At 36.3% G+C, this 19,980-nt stretch overlaps 1 protein-coding gene across 3 annotated transcripts in view; it reads left to right on the top strand.

The window, feature by feature from the left end:
• The window catches only part of LOC137405600 (serine/arginine repetitive matrix protein 2-like), a 75,582-nt gene extending 56,548 nt beyond the window's left edge, over positions 1-19,034 (top strand). For all 3 annotated transcript variants that reach the window (XM_068091912.1, XM_068091916.1, XM_068091913.1), the window contains exons 13-21: positions 2,790-2,945; positions 8,035-8,527; positions 9,250-10,142; positions 10,432-10,636; positions 13,205-13,391; positions 14,605-14,789; positions 16,462-16,563; positions 17,420-17,590; positions 18,203-19,034. In XM_068091912.1, coding sequence (XP_067948013.1) covers positions 2,790-2,945; positions 8,035-8,527; positions 9,250-10,142; positions 10,432-10,636; positions 13,205-13,391; positions 14,605-14,789; positions 16,462-16,563; positions 17,420-17,590; positions 18,203-18,454 — 2,644 coding nt within the window. In that variant the 3' untranslated portion in view covers positions 18,455-19,034. The remainder of the gene's footprint in view (positions 1-2,789; positions 2,946-8,034; positions 8,528-9,249; positions 10,143-10,431; positions 10,637-13,204; positions 13,392-14,604; positions 14,790-16,461; positions 16,564-17,419; positions 17,591-18,202) is intronic.
• Positions 19,035-19,980: the final 946 nt, after the last annotated feature.

Genomic DNA, 19,980 nt, shown 5'->3' with positions numbered 1-19,980 from the left:
TTATTTCCTTTTTTACAGCATTACGAGAGTCTCTAAATGACAGAATTGCTGACAGTATTTCATTTAACATTTATATAATCCAGCATTTTATTAATAATAAAGTATATGGTAGGCCAGTCCTGTCTTTTTTACTTTGATCTGTTGAATGTGTACCAGGATACAATCGCTGCAGTTTTGTACTTCAGAGATAAGAGTTGTTAGGGGAAGTACCCAGGATGCATTTCTATTTGGTCATAAAATATATGCGGCCCATATTTTTATACCCGGCAAGTTTCCAGCTGCGCCAAAAGAGAACCAAACCTTTGAACCAACTATATAATATTATACTGTTTTAACCCTATTAGTTGTTCATTCACTACATTGCTACTGGGCATCCTTGTTTAGGTTATACTGAATTCATAATTCTTAGTCAGCTATTTGTTTTTGATTTATTGTTTTGCCTTGGAGAGTGTTCAGCTGGTATAAAATTTAGTAAGATTGTGAGATCTTTAAAGCTGGGTTTAAAACGATGAGCTTACACAAAATTTCAGAGAATTTTTTCTAAAAGTATTGGTATTTTTTATAATATTCGATTGTTTTCGATGTTTGAGGTGATCTGAGTGTCAGGATATTTCAAGATTAAATTCGACAAAACTTGATAGTAATTAAATCGCCCAGATTCAAGCAAAAGTGTTATTAAGATGTTTATAGTTATACTCTGGCTAAAACCGACAGAATAGAGACGACGGAATAGAGACGACGGAATAGAGACGACGGAATAGAGACGACGGAATAGAGACGACGGAATAGAGACGACGGAATAGAGACGACGGAATAGAGACGACGGAATAGAGACGACGGAATAGAGACGACGGAATAGAGACGACGGAATAGAGACGACGGAATAGAGACGACGGAATAGAGACGACGGAATAGAGACGACGGAATAGAGACGACGGAATAGAGACGACGGAATAGAGACGACGGAATAGAGACGACGGAATAGAGACGACGGAATAGAGACGACAAAATAGAGACGACGGAATAGAGACGACGGAATAGAGACGACGGAATAGAGACGACAGAATAGAGACGACAGAATAGAGACGACAGAATAGAGACGACAGAATAGAGACGACAGAATAGAGACGACAGAATAGAGACGACAGAATAGAGACGACAGAATAGAGACGACAGAATAGAGACGACAGAATAGAGACGACAGAATAGAGACGACAGAATAGAGACGACAGAATAGAGACGACAGAATAGAGACGACAGAATAGAGACGACAGAATAGAGACGACAGAATAGAGACGACAGAATAGAGACGACAGAATAGAGACGACAGAATAGAGACGACAGAATAGAGACGACAGAATAGAGACGACAGAATAGAGACGACAGAATAGAGACGACAGAATAGAGACGACAGAATAGAGAAGTGTAACGCTGCAACTTGAACACAATAGCTGATATCAATAATGAGAATAATTGGCAGATACACACGTATTGATATCATTTCGACACGCATCTTTTCTCTGAACCTTGCAACCACGATCAAGTTTTGTTTATTTTAATCTTGAAACATCTTAGCAGAAATCACTCAAACATAAAAAACAATCGCACACGATGAAAAATGCTAAAACTTTCTGATAAAATCTACCAAAATCTTGGTGCAAGTTCCTCTTTGAAACGCTATAAAAGCTGCTAAAACACTAAAATGAGAACATTTAAGGTTTGCCAGCTCTGACATGCTGAATTTAGAAACTTACCGAGATATTCCTTGAGCCTTCCACATACACCACATACACCACATATACCACATACGCCACATACGCCGCATACGCAGCATACGCCGCATACGCAGCATACATCATTTTCATTAATTGGTTAATCAGCAAGTTTGTGTTACCCACAAGATGTAAACAGCAAAAACCCGCAAGTTAAACCAGTTTTGTCACTCATAATTTTTTTCGAATGTTTCATGCTTGCGAGAGACGGAAACGACACTTTATAATGATGCGTAAAATGCATTCCATTTTCAACATTTTTTATACATTAGCCATTCCAATTTTGAAAGCATACTGCTAAGGGAGATAGGAGTGCTTCACAATGATATTCGGCGTAGAATTCCTTATTTTCTAGCAAAGCGCCTAGAGTTAATCCGCAACATGAGTATGTCTATTGAAACGCTTAGCGCACGGTAACTCAATGAGCGCACAACTACAAATCCGCATCATTCACACTGAAAACATAATAACAGAAGAGTAAGAAGTGACTAACAAGCAATCATAACTCTCCTTTATTTGGCAGAGCATAAATTCTTATTGTGAAATTAGCATACCATAATCATTGACTTTGTAATGTGAACTGACTAGATATAAAATAACAAGCTGTGATCTTCAGACTGTACACAGCTAGGGTTACGGCATTCCAGCGGCGAGTCATTACAATTCCTAGTCCAGATTACACAAAAGGCCATAACTGTGGATTGCTTTGCATGCATTCAAATTAACAAAAACATCCCGTCTGTTTGTTTTAATAATTGGTGAAAACAGCTTGGAATGTTCGCTTTTGTTTTCAGATCAATTTCAGTGTCTCATGTTGTGCTCAGCGTGCTTACTTTCAAAGAATTATCCTTTTATTATCGAAGTCAAAAGTTATCATAGCATTAAGGTATTTGCTTATTTAATTGAGTGTGGCCAAATCAAGAGCAGACAAATCTGAGTTTTGAATTCATGTTTTGTTAATGGAGAAGACAACTGCCAATTAAAGTATAACGCTTCATACTTGTGCTCTGTTGACAGCTCAACCACAGTACCCGGTGTGCTGAAACCAGTAAAAGCAAGCTCTTTACATCCGGACTCTGGTAACAATTATGATGTGGCACCAACACTTCCACCAAGAAATTACCATCGGGAGGATATAGTCACAGTTCATAGTGGTGCTCCTGATAGCAGACAGTGAGTCTACTTTCTTCCTTTTATTGTTAGTTGGTTTTTTATTTTCAATATTCTAGTTTAAATAATTAGTAGCAGCAAACATGAGATTTTATTATTTAAAAATTCAATTTAAAAAAAAATGAAATTTTCGTGGCTATCATTACTCCAGTTGTCAATTGCTGATTTGGCTTTACTTAACCTTCAGTCATCAAAATAGCTATTTTTCCAAGTTTTTGCACAAACTAAGGCTATCTACTGCAAATATTAAAGCTGATTTTTCACGAATATAAAAACCTAAGGAATGAACAAATGGTTTAAAGATGATATACAAATCACAAACAGGTACTCAGCTAACTTGGTCTAGGCATACAAAAGTACTCATAGACTTTCGGAGAGTTGTCTGCCCACTTTTTATGCAAAATAAGAAACCTGTCTATTAAAGTATGTCATGCATACCATACCAGGTAGTCATTCTGTGATGAGAGATAGCTCTTAGCTCATACTACTGTGTGACCTTCAGCAGCAGTGTATGTAACCCTCGGCAGCAGTGTGAATGGTCATAACAAATATATCTGTTAGTTTGGTTGAAATGATTTAGTAGTATTTTATGGAGCTTATTGATGAAACTTTATCTTTGGCACAGAGCCTGAAATTGAAAACAGATTATGACAAATTGTTCTTCTACCGACAGCTTCCTGAATTAATTCGATTTCCAAACTAATATCCAGCCATCTGTAATATTTAAGCTGCAACCTACATTCTACCACTGTTCTACATTAAGTTAAATACAGCTCATAGAGTATACAAATTTAAAATTTGAAGCAAGACCATCTCTACCAGAATAATTGAGATTATATCAAGTCTTCAGCCAACTTGGTCCTCTTAGCCAGCCGCTGCATGCAATCAAACGCTACATTGTTGGTCAGTTGCCAAATTCATTATTCATCATCCACAGATGACGAATAATTTGTTACGCTTTCCTTTTACGCTTTTAGATTAATGACTTGACATTTATGAGGATGCTACTCCAACAATGTTTAGACATTTTTGTTTCATTTTTGCCGTGGAAATAATTAACTATTAACTGACGTATGTAATGTTGGAACATTTCTATAACTGGATTGGTGATTTGTTAGATAAAATTCCAGCATTGCGCTGTGTCAGCCTTATATCGTTATAATCGTCAGTCTACATCAGATACCGAAATGCTTCATTTGTAAATATTAAAAGAGAGACATTCTTTGCTATCGTGTTCAGGTGGCTCTAAGTGCAGTCTTTGGCAATGTATCAATATTGAAATATCTTTAGCTTTTTTACATAACTGTGGTGTTTTCTATCAATTGACTTCCAATTCACTCGTCTCGTGAACTTCTGACAAAATATAAGAGAATTCTTTTGAAATTTATTTAAATATATAGATTCAATATGTGGAATTATAATTGTATATATGTAATTATAATGGTATAATTGTGCATATTAATATATTCCAACACTCTAGTTAGTTACAACACTCCACACTTTTTAAGGCGTAGAGTGCTGTTATTAGTAGGCCTGAACACTTATACATTATAATTATAATGGTATATCCTACATACATAAATTTTTTGTTTTTTTCATATATATATTTTTCTTTTGACAAAATATTAAAATACATACAATACATTAAGTGCACAATCGTTACGTGCAACTTTTTCTAAATACAATATAAAATCATCACGCCGTGGATGTCTGGCACTTGAGATCTGAAACATCAGTATGTATGAAGAAGGTAAACTATTCAGTATTTTGAATCCAACAATGTTAGTAAAATAAGGTAACATAGCTGACCGTAAGAACATCTACTGTTCTAGATAAGAATGTAGATGGTACAAAACAAGGTGATATCATTTGTAAGTTACACACAAGTTGCAAGGTAATCATTAAAAAATTCAGACATAAAAAAGAATTTATTAATTAATATTTTTGTGCTTGTAACTCTACCGGATCAGTTTTTGAGAGTTTTGTTAAGACAATGTGTGTTGTTTTTAATTTTGGTTTTTTGACTTTGTAGTTATTTTATTTGTTATTTTGAGAAAAACGATAACGCTTAGCCTAAGTTCTTAGCTTACGGTGTTGGTACTACGCAATAACAAGACTAATGCTGAGCAGAGTAATTAGCTCATATCGAGTTGCATCTAGAGAAGGTATGACATTAATGAGGATTTGTAGGAAAACACCACTTAGATATAGCTCAAATATTTGTGGTCTAGCGTGGTGTTGGCAGGAGTCAAACCAGTCGGTAAAATAATGTTTTGTATCTACTAAATATATCAAGTTTCTTTACCTGATTGGATTTATGTAATTAAATATTTCCTATACAATGTAAAAATTGTTGATTTGTGTCTGTTGGGGTATTTGATAACTTGAAGATTTATATCAAATATTTGTAACTCGGTACATTAATTGGTTTTCATCTTTTCGTATTGCGCAATCTTAAGTTTATTTATGCAACCGCATAATTTAAATTTATCCATGCAGATAAATAATGGCATCAAAAGCAAAACAAAGTAACAACAGTATTCAAAGAATATTTTCATTTGGCAGAATAGCTATGCATTCACTCGGTATTGCGTAACAGCAGTGTACTGAGAATGTAGCAAAAACACACGTTGTTTGTGTTCCGTCTTCATGTAGCCTTAGTACACCAAGACTCAAGCATTCACTATAATAAACATAAGCAAGCAATGAACAAAATTTATATCATAAAATTTAGTAACAACATCGAGTAGAAGTCTCAAAGTGCGCAGCGGATGATTGTACTCGATTTTGAAAGTAGGTGCCACCTTTAAATGGAATGGGTTCAAGACCTATTCATAGAAAATATTTTTATCCGAAAAAAGATTTCATTACTCAGTTGTGTAGAAGTTATGAAACAAGTTGGTATGAATATCATCTGCATTATATATATATATAATATCTGGTTGTTATTTCAAAAAGGTCTTTCGTTCTGTTTATCTGATAAAAGTATAAACTACTAGCAAATAGGTCAGATTTGCTAATTAGCATGTATTTTCATAAATAACATTTAGGATGTTTTCACCATGTTTCTCATAAGCGCTGATGTAAGCGTTGGAACAATCATAACTGTTGGCGCACTTACAAAAAACTTCAGCAATAGCGAGAACAAAAACCATTAGAATCTAACTTGCCAAGCAGCTCAAAACCCTTTCTACCTGCAGCATGAAGTAAAATGCTAATATGTTCTGAAAGCGGCTTAATATTTACATAATCCTTAACTGTTTGAAGCTGAAAAGGTTTTCATAACACTTTCTTTCAGTGTATCTTCAATTTAGCTTAGCTTAGAATTCTCACTCACATTACACGTGCTCACTGATGCGTCTCTCACCGTCCCCTTAATTCTGACAAGTCAGTTGTACTGGGCATTCCTCGTTGTGCTGGCGGATTTTCGTTATTCTCCGACTATCTCAACAATGGCAGCCTGTAAGCGAAAGAGTGGTACCCAGATGCTGTTTGAAGCGCGGAATCGTCAAGTTAATCGAATGGGCAGCATTAAGAGGGCTCTTCAAGCTTTCAATTTCGGCAGCAGGAAGTTTGACAGGTAGAGAAGGCAACGTACCAGTTGAAGTCGTGTTACTTAATTTTTAAGACACGTTCACTCGGTTTACTTGAGTACATCTCTGTTATAGTAGAATTGCTTATAACACTTTGGTGATCTTAGGGACTGGTAGGAAAATAGAACACTTGTTGTGTGTGCGTGTTTTATTTCATCAATTAGTAGAAATATAACACTAAGCAAAATGAAGATATAGTTATAATATTGACTAAGTTAAACAACATAAATGAAAGCTTAGTTCCTACTTGTCTTGTTAGGCATGATGAAGCTCACATCTGCTGTAGCACTGCAGCTGCTGCGCATGTGGGTCAGTTACCAGTCATATGTGAAGGAATGCACAAACATTTTTATGCCAAAGCGGTTTGCTTTATATGTTGCACGTTCACAAGTATTGGCCACATAACTAAAGTGTTTTACTAAATTATCACATTTTTATGTCAGTAATATTTTATGGTTCATTTCAGAAGTTAAACAATTTTATGGCTCTCTACCAGCTATATAGCGGTGTTGGCTTCTGAAGTGAAAACGATAGTTTTCAATTGGTCAATAACTGATAATCGACTTTGCTAATATAAATGGAAAAGTGATTCAGTCAGGCTGAGGTATTTCATAAAAGTGAGATACATTTGTGTATGATGCTTAGAAGGAATGCATGCAATAGGTTTCCAGGTAAACATTTGTGTATGATGCTTAGAAGGAATGCATGCAATAGGTTTCCAGGTAAACATTTCACTTGATGGGATCTAAAAATACTTTGGTATCTGGAAGTTTGTCGTAGCAATAAAACTTAGCTTTTCTAATAATGTTTTGCAAAAAATACCCTTCAATACTGCTTAATGCCCTTCTGATTCACCATTGTGTAGCAATAGTGTACAGCCCAACTCAATCTCACCACTCTGCTATCTTTTGAACTCAAATTTTCATTGTGGCAAGTGCCAAGCTGGTAGCAAAATGCTTTTAGACATAGCTTATAAGACCTCTTTTGTATTTTCTCAATGATATAATTAAAAGAAACATTGCTATATTGTAACCATATTCAACAATAGACAGAAAATTATTCTGCAAAAAGTAGCCTAGTTTAAGAGAACCGATCGCATTACTGAACAGCATACTGGAATTTTTTGGATCGCATTTCAAATCTTATCATGAAAAATCTCCTTTGTCACTAATGACATGTGACAGAGACCTTCTCAATCTACGCTTTTGTTGTGCTGGATATGCAGCGGCCATATTGTCTATTCCCTCACCACTCATAAGCTACTTATGAGTAGTCAGAGTCTTTGAGCTCTCCACTCTCATTAGCTCTTGGTCTTTGTTATGGTTGAATACAAGGGATACTTGCATATCATAAGAGAAATTAATGCAAATCCGTATGAGCACTACGTAGAATGACAATAGATCATAGAAAGGAGGTGAGGAGGTCTTAGCTAACACGTGTCAGCGTTTGATGTGAACATTTTGAAGTGCCAAAAATGCAATACCTCGCTCTTTTGACAGATCTGCATCTGAGATGGATCTCAGTGGAAAGCCTCACCAAAGCGTGTTCAACGGTGTTGCTACAGAAAAAACTGGAGATGATTACGATGCCGGTTATGCTGAACAATTGCGTAAGCTGTCTAAGAATCAGTATGTGAGGCCCTCTTCTGAACTCAACTCGAAGTTATCTCCTCAGCAGCCTGTAGCCAGAGTTAATGGACAGCATCAGTCGCACCAGAGTGCGAGTTCACCCCAGAACCCCTCTTCCTTAAATAATACAGGCAATGTGGTGACAACTCCAGATACAAACTCTGCGGCAAATGTCTCACCGCATAACAACAATGTCAGCGGTGTGACCTCATCACACGCAGGAGTTTTCTCTAATAAAATGGCAGATGCTCCCAGACATCGGCATAGTATGAGCTTCAGCCACTCTGTGACCCCTGCGACCCCTGCGATCGCTGCTCCCAGAGTTCAAGCTCGGCACCCAATTCTTCATTTGGATAGGCAACAGGTTGGTGTTAGCATCATGTAATTGACTTGAATATGGAGATTACATTACACTTATTGGCATGTTGAAGCAAGCTAAAGCCAGACAACTCCGACGTGTTAGCCTTTTCTATGAAGAATTACTAAAGGGAGTGAATTCTTTTGTAAAGTGCATTATGAAACAGCATAAAAGACAGATTCAGATGCAATTAGTAATGAAAAACTAAAAATTTGTTGAGTTTTAGCAAATGCTGGCAGTGATAGATTACTTGCCCAAAGCTGCATATTTGTTATTATAGCTAGTATAGAGAGATAACAAGGCCGCTACCATGTCAAATTCCTTGATTACTACGCAGCACTTGGTTGATGGTTTAAAAAATTACTAGTAATTTATTCATGCGTCCTCGCGTGTGTTTAGTGCTTGTGGAATAATTAAACAGATAAAATCAGTGTACAGCGCATTGACAGCTCGTTTGATCAATTTCATTGGTAAAGCCCAAACAGGAGGCCAGTAGATTAGCAATGCAATTTTTGTGGTAAAGTGTCTTCAGTAATTTCCACCATAGAACTTCCACTATCACAGTATAAGGCTAAGTGTGGCTTGTGAAAATGGGCAGGTATCGAGGCTATTTTATCTTCATAAGTGGAAAGAATTTATAATTAATAGAAACTTTCTCTCCAGCTCATCTGGGCGCGGTAGGTTGTAAGCAGGCTTTATATAATAGCATAGAGTATATTTTATTTCAGGTGTTGGAAACAGATATTGATGATCCGGAATCAAAGGAAGCTCAACCTTTACCACCTCCAAGAAGACAAATAAAAAACGATGTTGATGAGCAAAAACCACCGCCTAAACCTCCAAAACTTTCGTCCACAATTTACCATCCTGAAATAAATCACAATGACTCTAAAATTACTCCTTTAGAAGGAAAGAAAAGTCCTCGGTCATTTTCTGATAGTATTGAAAACAAAATTTCTACCCCTCCAGACACCTCAAACATGCATCACAAAAAATCTGTACAGTTATCTAATCGACTCCATGAAGGAGATAACAAATCCCATGATCGTGCAGCACAGCCTCGTGCATCACACCCTCGGACACCTCCAACGGATATTCGAAAAGAGCGCATAAGAAGTGAGTCTATGATTTCTCCTAAAGGGGAAGACCTAACTGTCACCTCTGGTGACCCAACAGCTCACTTAAATCGTAGACATTCTCTTGGCAAAATTAAAAGCAAACGATCAGTCAGTAGCGCTGGCACTACGAACAAAGAAGATCGACTTTCGACAAGCGTTCAGAAGCCAAGTCCCGCAAACAGATTGCATAAAAGGGAAACAGAATTTTCTTCTACTGAAAAGCTTGAATTGGCGGCAAAGGAGAGGCTTGCTCCGAGCATCTTGACAGATATAATACATGAAAATAGACCAAAGCCTGTTCCTTTCGACAGATACCATCCTATATCCAGCTCACATGAAAACCTGGTCAGCAACAGCCGACACGGATCAAGTGAGTTGTTGGAGACAATTCAGGCGTCACCTGTTAGCAATAGACGAAAACAAGGGGTGTCACCCATACCTAGAACTCGAAGTCCTCGACTTTCTCCAACGTCAAGCAAGTCCGTCAGAGCTTCCATTGGAAGGTATCTTGTATATTACATAATTGACTAAGGAACTATTTGCTATCAGTATTATGGGCTTGAATCAATTATAGCAAGAGTCGGTTTTTAAAAAAGCTTTAGTTTTGCTTTATCACTTATTTTTACTCTTTGCAACCAAGTTCTGCTGCCATGACGACATGAATACTACTAATTTCTTTTAATATATAAGTAACTAAAATTGTCTGAAGACATTTATAGTTTGCCTTAAGAATTGTAAAATACTTTTATTTGATATTTTGGATACAACAAATATTTTTATTTTGATTAACAGTCTGTGCGATAGCAGAAAGTCAAGCCCGTCCCCGCATTCCAATTGCTCCGATGTGGTAAAGCCGACCAAATCCGACCCCTCTACTCCCATAGACAAGTCATTCGTACCAATAAGTGCAGAGATTCTTGCTGAACTCGCAGACCAAGGCATAGACATCACAGAGAGACCTTGCATCAGTGACGAAAACAAAGCTCGTCTCGTCAAGGTAACTAGTATGATGCAGAGTTGTATAATACACTAGTAGGCTGACATACACGTCTCTTATTAGGGTGAAAGATTGATTAACTGGGGTTGGGTTTATAATTTATTCAGCTCAACCTGTGCAAGGCTGTGTCTCTGAAGCAATTAACTACAATGACTCAGACCTGCTCTAACAAAGTACGTTCATGTCCTGGTAGGCTGCGGTGACATCGAGTTGTGTCAAAGAAAAGTCATAGAATATTATGAAGATGATGAAAATAGCTCAAAGATTTAAAATGATTTATTCCTCTCTCAGCTACAGTTAATATAGATTATTTATTCCTCTCTCAGCTACAGCTAATATAGATTAGGACAGTAAACTTTAGTTGATTCTCTTGAATGAATCATCAAATACTTTTAGAGAGCTCGTTTTGGACCAGCACACTCAAAACAAGCAGCTTCGCTTTTCAGTTAACGCCAGTGGCATAACATGGTCTTGCATTCAAGAATAATTATAGAATTATTTAGAGTTGTCTTCTTACAGCGTGTTACTAGATGTTAATAGACAACTCTTAGTTACAACTAAAAGTTCATAATTTAACTAGCTGTTCACCAAACATGTGTTAAACCAGAAGCACAGTTTTTGAAATTATAACTGAGTTTTATGTCTTCAAATCTGATTATGTGAAGTATATGAAAAGTTCTGTTGGAAGTTTCTGTTTCTTCTAGCGAATGATAATCAAAATGGCTCCAGCCGTTGTACTGGTACTTGTGGCAATCATGAAGGATGAGCTCATGGCAAGTCACAGGTGTCCTTTAGCGGGATGTTGCCGAAGCCGAGACAGGGCTGTAGTCTACACACACAAAAAACATCAAAGGTTCACGTAGTTATGAGCAACAACAAAAGTATCCACCCAAATATCTCACCAACCCGATGAGCAGCACACACAAAAACTAAACCAATCGACAGAGCCATCCATCATGTCAAAATATCCCAAGTTTCAAGTCCTGTCTCGCACAACTCACCTTATGGTTTCTCAAGACTTGTCCCAAAGTCCCTATTAATTTGAAACTGTCCAATTGCTGTTTTAGAAATGGTCGCCGCTACCCTAGCCTAACGGCCTAATTCAACATCTCAGTAACTATCGGGGCATTGCTGAGTGCTCCCGAACTTTTTGATTCCCTCTTTTAGCAATGCCCCGATAGTTAGTGAGATGTTGAATCAGGACATTAGGTTAGGCTAGCGGCGACCATTTCTAAAACAGCAATCGGACAGTCTCAAGTTAATAGGGACTTTAGGACAAGTTTTGAGAAGCCATAAGGTGAGTTGTGCAAGACATGACTTGAAGCTTGGAATATTTTGACATGATGGGTGGCTCTGTCGATTGGTTTAGTTTTTGTGTGTGCTGCTCATCGGGTTGGTGAGCTATTTGGGTGGATACTTTTGTTTTTGCTCATAACTACGTGGACCTTTGTTGTTTTTTTGTGTGTGTAGACTACGGCCCGGCCTCGGCTTCGGCAATATCCCGCTAAAGGACACCTGTGTAGCAAACATTAGTAATTTTATTTTCTTGTCAACAAGCCCTGCTAAAGGAAATTTCAAGATTTTTAACAGATGAACTGTAATATTGTGAATTGGGATGTTAACTTTTATTTAAGGGCAGTAACAGAAAATGTCTTTTGGCCACCTGTTGACTTGAAACAAGGGCCTTGCATTAGTATACAAAAGAAATTATCTAATTTTTATGTGATGATATTGCACTGTGTTTTCTGATGAGTTGAAAAACAAAAGTTGCAACACTGAAGAGTAGTGGCTAAACAAGGTCACAGTAGTATAACACCAGAGAGTAGTAGCCAATCAAGGTTACAGTAGCATAACACCAGAGAGAAGTGGCTAATCAAGGTCACAGTGGTCTAACACTAGAAAGAAGTGGCTAAACAAGGTCACAGTGGTATAACACTAGAGCGAAGTAGCTAAACAAGGTCACAGTGGTATAACACTAGAGAGAAGTGGCTAAACAGGGTCACAGTGGTATAACACTAGAAAGAAGTGGCTAAACAAAGTCACAGTAGAGTAACACGTGAAAGAAGTTTGTGAGCAAGGAAATACGTCAGATCACGGATGTGCATATTAAGCAGATGATGGTATTCTAAACAAGTATTTCTATTAAGCGACTGCGACTCTATGCAGCCACTGAACCAAATGACTAAGTTTCTTTTGAATTTTGCCAAAAAGATAAACATAACACTAAATTATATTAACAAACCACAAAAAGTCTAACAGTGCTAATTTAAGTTTAAACTTACCTAGAGGCTGCTTTCCTGGGCTTTTCTGATGTTTGCTAAATGGCACCTTTATGGTATTCTGGATAAATTTGTTAAAATTGAAATTCTCTTTACCACTGCTTGACAACTCATTTGCACTTTTGCAGTTGACTTCCCAATGCCTTTGTCTAATAAAACGATCAAATAAAAGTTTTTGGTTTTGCGAAGGTGGCCCTCCAATTTTTCCAATAAAGTTATTTATGGTAGCTTTTTTAAATGGTAGTCGAGATACTGTCACAATTCACCAAAAAAGTGCTCATGTTTGCAGATATCAACTCTGAACAGCTCATCACCTCCACCAAGAAAGAAGCCGCCATCCATACAACATATCAGACAAAAGTCTTCCGATGAAATCTTATGTGACACACAAGTTGAGAATCTTGGGAGATACATCAAAGATGAAACATTGTCTCAAGTGCTTTCCAAACCAGAACGAGGCACCACGGACTATCTACGTAAGTTATGATTCTGCCAGACACGCATCTTTTCAATGTTGTCATTTTGACATTGGTTTTCTGAAATTGACAAGTTGTTTGCTCCAAATGAAAATAGAGCCAAAGGAAGACAACTCTAAATAAAAAATTGAATTTTGCTTTAGTAAAAGGCAAAACTACATGTAATATGGATTGGCCATGCAATAAAAAGTGAAACAGGAACTAGAGTTCACATTCCACTGTAAACAGTACCTCAATCAAAGGAAGTATTAACTCCTTATGTCAGGTTTTTGTAATAGGTTCTCTCTTCTCACAGACCATAATGTCTTCTTTGCGCATGAAGGAAGCAAATAGAATTACACTATGGTATTTCATATAAAGTTAGTTAAAGAGTTTTATCTGTTCTGCTCTTTGGCTCATATCAATCATAATTTTAATAAAATCAATCAATAACTACTAATAATATTTTACAACAAAAGATACTAACACACAGTACAATATTATGATAAACTCCAGCATAGCAGTCTTTATACATTTAGTTGATTTATTATTTGATTCATAGTTGTACACATGGCTGTTAGCTGTTAGCTGGTAGCACACATGGCTGTTAGCTGGTAGCACAAATTGCTGTTAGCTGTTAGCTGGTAGCACACATTATGTTTAGCTGGTAAGAAAATTACAAAATTTTTGATTTGTGAGAAAATTGTTAGTTTATCTTTATTGGAGGTCTGCGTAGTAAGCGCCATGCATTACATCATAGAGTAGCAGAAAGGTTAGAGAGCTCACTTCTGTATGGGAACTCTGTACAATTTTTAAGCATGAGACTCTACTGCGCTTGTTTATGTAGTCATGTAGTGCATGAAGTCTGATCGGAAAGCAAAATAGATTCTATTTATACCATTCTCTTTAGAAGTCATGCGCATTCCAATTGTCATCTTCCTTTGGCATCAAATTGGATTTTAACTTTTTAAATTGATAGAAACGTTTTGATTAGTTGCTCAAAGATACTGGAAGTTCAAACTGTTGGGTACAATGTTGGCTGTTCAGTTTGACAAGCGTCAAGCTGTTAAAAGAGCAATAAATAAAAAGGAAGCTAGTGTAACCATATGCTGAAAGACTAGCTGTTGAATGTGAGCTCATATATGTTGTTGGTTGCAGAGTTTGCAGACCAACTAAGGCTTTGTATGATTTACTAAATATTGTATATAGTTGATCCGACTATCCTTTACTGCAGCTGGTCTGTTTGATGACCTTCTTAATAAAGACATTCCAAGGAAACCAAGACAGAGTGTAGACAGTTCTCCGTGCCACTCCAAACAGAGCAGTGACGGAGACAGCCTCGTTTCGTCCAAGACTAACAGTGTCAAAGACCTTGACACTGCTTTTGACACCGATTTGAAAGCCACACAAGACAAAAAGGTAGCTTTTTGTATATCTGTCAACATTTAGTGTTTGTAACCGGTTTAGTTCAAGTGGTTTGCTGATAAACTTCAAGTAATTAATCCGAGCTTGCAATGTCTAGTGTATCAAAGACACATCTTCTTCAACTGATGTGTCACAAAAAGTATCAGACAGTGTTTAGAAAGCTGATCTATTTATAATCATTTTAACCCTTTCTTGCCAAATTGTTTTATCGGTATAAATTTTACTGTAGTAAGTAGAGTTGATTGAATTTACTAGACAAAAGAGTTCTTAGCAAATGTGTGCCAAATCTCCGTACTTAATCTTTACAGGATAATGCAAGATTTTTGACACTTTGTTGGCAGCAGCTGTAGCGATACGGCATCTGCTGCGCCATTTGAGTATTTTCTGTATAAACTAATAAGTCTCTTCCAAGTTATTAAATTGATGAAAAAACATGTCATTAAGATAAAATGGCGTTTACACATACTTCATTTATAGATAGAGCCGGCGTTATAATACCGGCAGAAAAGTTATGTTTTTTTAGTAAACTCTAAAACTGTTTCATCAAACTTATTGGTCATTGCATCCGTAAGAAGGTTTCAAATTTGAAATATTAGTTTAGGAGAGTGAGTATAAAGGAATGTAAGAACTACAATATAATAACTTTTGTTTTAGATTAAGTGTACTTTGAATTCTTAAGATTGTTTCATGATCTGGATAATTGATTTGTTTATGCATGATTAAGAGAGGGTAGTTTCCAACATGGAAACACTGCCTGCTTTTCCTAGCCTAGTGTTTGTTAACACAACAGTGGGGCACTTGGGTATAGCCTTGTATGATTATTAGGCCATAGTGCATAGGCTGGATATTCCATTGCGTGACTATAGGTTATTTTAGCACTAAATACCTACCAACATTACTGGCTATAATTAATAGCATTTAAAAGCTCTGTAATAGGAATAGGATTGCATCATGCTTACTCATCTACATGCTCCAAACTCTAATGATAACCACTGAGCAAAGTTAACACAAATGCGCACATTCACTTAGTAACTGTCTCTTCTCACTAAGATAAAACATCCATTGCTTTCGTTTTACTCATGAGTAGTAAGGTAGTAATACAGCAAATGGTGGCTGTTCAGTTTACATATGAAATTCTAAAAGGGTGGCAACTACAAGGTAATAGTACTCTTGCTGTGGGCAGCTAATGAATTTTAAAGAGGCCGTGTGAGTACCATAGTCACTTTTAATAGAAAGCCGAGTTATTGCTAGTAAATTCGCTAACACAATAATGTAACAGCATTGTTGTTACTATTTATATCAGTTCCTGAAAATTTAGTCTTTAATTTATGGCTTCGTACGCAGAAGGTAACGCAGTTGTCAACAAAACCGCTCTGTACACAAAGTAACAGCGTGTATTCTTTTTCTAGAATTGCCCGTTTTGGCATATAACAGACGATCAAGAGAATTCCAGAGAACTATATTTTGGCATATTTTGGAAACTAGTTTAGCGCCATCAATTTATGCAAAAATGGTACAAGTGTTTTGCATTGGAGCATATGGTTTTAATTATGAAATAGCAAAGCTGATGAGGAAACCAAACTGTACTGTATTGATCTTCGATCAGATATTGATACCAAGAAACATGAAATAGATTCCGCAATTTAGATTGGTTCTTTGCTTACAGGGTGAGCTGGTGCTTGTCTTGAAAAAAAAGCTTTCAGTACTGCAAGGTGATGAGCAGTTCACAAAGCAAGAAATAGAAGACAACGAAACAAGTGGTACAGAGGTGAGGTCACTCAAATCTTTTTTTGTCTGTCATGAAGCAAAAGTTAGGAACATATTTTTGTAGGTAGATAGTGTTATATTTCTATCAATCACAAAAAAATTAAAATATTTGTTTTTGATAAAGTTTCGCCACTTCGCTACAGTTGCAGAAACAGTAATGGTTGACAAACATCTAAATCTTTTAAAGTTTACGTTTAAAAGACTACTACTAACTCAATTTTCTTTAAAAACACTATTCTATTGATTACCTATAACATATGTCCCTTATTGATGGCTATATCACTTCCATCTTTCTTTTCTGCATCGGGTCACAGGGAGGTCATGCTTCAGGTGTCGGCAGTCTGGAACTTTTTGTCAACTAACCTCTGACAAATAAGCAATTTTAATCACTTCAAATAAACCAGTCTCAAGTAATACCTTCTTGATTCACTTGAATAGTCATTGTGTATAGTTTTTTCATCTAAATAAATTGACTCACTACTAACCAGCACTCTGCACCATGGCTAGTCATGGTATTGCTCATATGGGTCACATTGCACCTTTTTTTTTCGCTATTGCTTACTGTTTGTACTTTTTCCAATTAATTAAAATAAAACAGAATAATAAATAAGATAATAAAATAATAATATAAAAACTGGAATAGTTGGGGAGTATCTATTTTACTGATCATAACAGCAGAGTAGACTGAGTATTCCTCGCTTGTCCTCTTCAATATAACAAGTTGAAAGCTTAATTTTCTCTATTGCATAGATCTATTATGAAACAGCAACATAAGCTTTGTTTCTTCTGCTTACATATTATTCATCAGGCTTCACCAAGCTTATTGAGAACTAACATCATACATAAATATATTGCAGCTGATGCAACTTGTTGAGACCAAATGCAGTGAGAGAGAAATGAGAAAGTTCAAGTCGTATATCGGTGATGTTGAGACAATAACGAGACTGCTGCTCAAACTTTCCCGCAGACTCGCTAGAGCCGAGAATGAGCTCCGAAATGCTCCAATGGACGCAACGGATGATGACAAAGTAAGCTTTTCTTAAAAGGACTACCTGCTAACCCTCCCTTTCAAAATTATGTGCAGAAAAGAAAAGTTGGGCGCAGAGTTTGTTTTGCTTTGGTGTCATCTTCTTTTGGCATCAAAACTGGATCTGCTTGTAACTTTTTAAATTGATAGAAATGTTTCAACTAGTTTTTCAAAGATACTAGAAGTTCAAACTGTTTTGCACAATTATGGCTGTTCAGTTTGACAAGTGTCAAGCTGTTGAAAAAGCAATGAATGAAAAGGCAGCTAGTGTAACAATATGCTGAAAGACTAGCTGTTGAATGTGACCTCATACATGTTGTTGGTTGCAGGGTTCGTTTTGATTTTATACACAAAAAATGTTTACAATGGCTTTTGTAAGTTTTTGTCAATAAAAAACTTGGATTTAGCTGCCAAGTCAAAAAATCATTTTTGACCTGAAAAACTTTGGTCCGTTAAAACCAAAAATTTTCAGACTACTCAATGAATGTTAGTTTTTGTACATTTTTAATCGGTGTTGATTAGGTTCACAATAGTCATACCGAATAAGACTTTGTTTATCAGCTGACAACACTTAGTCTCACTAACCATAAAATAATTAAACTTTGCTTTCTAGAAATCTTTAGAACAAAAGCGAAATGGACTGCAGAGGCAACACACAGAAGCAAAGACTCTCAAAGGCAACATAGACAGACGGAAAGCATTGGTCGATTCCATCCTAAACCGCTGTCTCGACAGCGAGCAGTTCAGAATGTATGACCACTACATCAGCATTAAACTTAAACTAATTATGGAAATCAGCGACATAGAAGACCAAGTAGCTCATTGTGAAGAACAGATAACAGCTGTAACGGCCATTTCAAATTAACCAGTTTCTACTTGAAAAGGCTGTGAGATTCAAGTCTGAACTATGTGGCTGGTCAATGTACTGGCTTTAGTTTGAAAATAAATATTAAAATTATTCTCTTGAATTTTTGTTTGGCTGCAGTTTAACTAACCAATCAGATTGGTTGGAAATATTTTTAGCAATATTCATTGGTTTATTTTCTTAGTAGAACTTTAGAAAACGAGTGACTGAGCCATAAGAAACGGTTACCTTTTTTATGGAATAGTAATCTTTTAAGTTGATGCTTTAGGGAAAAAATGTCAAGTAAACTAAACTGCTGTAAACATAGGCCCAATTCAGCAATGCATTATTTAAATATATTGTTTACATCGTATTTAATTATTACACTGTTTTGTAACTCCTATATGTAGTAATTACTATTGGCTTGATAACCCTGAACTTTTAACAGGGTATTAAAATATATTTCTACATTTCTTGAATGGCTCATTAAGAATGACAAACCTCCTTGTATACTTAAATGCACTCTACACTATTTTTTCTATATAGGTTTCACTCCAAGAGTTGAGTATCAGATAATAAACTAATCGACATGGTGTCTTTATCTCTTTTTGCAGTTCTCTAAAGGCTTTGTCGCGTTTAATTCTTAATCTTTTTCTCAATTAAGCTTACATCTAAGTATATTCAGATGAAACCAGTTTTATGCCATTTTTTATATAAATACTCTATTTTTCTGTGTGGTCTTTCTAGTGGGAGTATAAAAACTGTGCTAATATTTACTTTGTTCGTGTCCCTTTGCAATACTCTAAATTAACCAGGAAAAAATGATGACACTAAAAGCAAGTTTCGTTTTAGTGAACTGTGCTCAAAGCTGTTAATGACCTTAGAGTTAATACGATTAACACAGCTCAGCATATGCCAATCACTCTCAATATTAATTACACCATGTCAGATGTAATCAATAAATCAGCTAGCAAGCAAGCTTGTCATAGCATTAAAACACTGTTATCTATGCACAATCTTCAGTGTAATAGGAGGTATGTCTGTCCAAAGTCATGCTAAGAGTACTAGGACTAAAGATTACTTCACAAAGGAATCAAACCTTGATGTTTACATGCTGAGCTAGAAAAGCTGCTACCTGCACTACTCAACCACCATACAACATTGGAGGATAATTGTGTACATAGTTATTACACCTAAGGATCTCTCACGACGCATGAGCTGCCTGCGTACTAGTCTAGATCACAATAGCAAAGATCAATCAAAGCTAAACTATATATTGGCATGTATTGATTTAATTTATTATTAATATTGATAATATTTGATTTACAAGTCAAATAGTTGTGTTATTTTAGACTATGCTAGACATTTTTTTTGATTGTGCTTGTGCTCAAAGGATGATGGATTTCACCTTTTCATCTATTTTCTGTTTTGGTAGCCATGACTGCTTCAAAATGAAGTCTTTGTAATCTTAGCCTTCTGACTGTTTTCTATTAATTATGTCCTTCTTGGCAATATCATGAGGCTATCAAGTCAGCCTTCCCATAAAG

The sequence above is a fragment of the Watersipora subatra genome, chromosome 10 (assembly GCF_963576615.1).
Source record: "Watersipora subatra chromosome 10, tzWatSuba1.1, whole genome shotgun sequence".
Taxonomy (NCBI): Eukaryota; Metazoa; Bryozoa; class Gymnolaemata; order Cheilostomatida; family Watersiporidae; genus Watersipora; species Watersipora subatra.
This window is presented reverse-complemented; position numbering and strand designations above follow the sequence as displayed.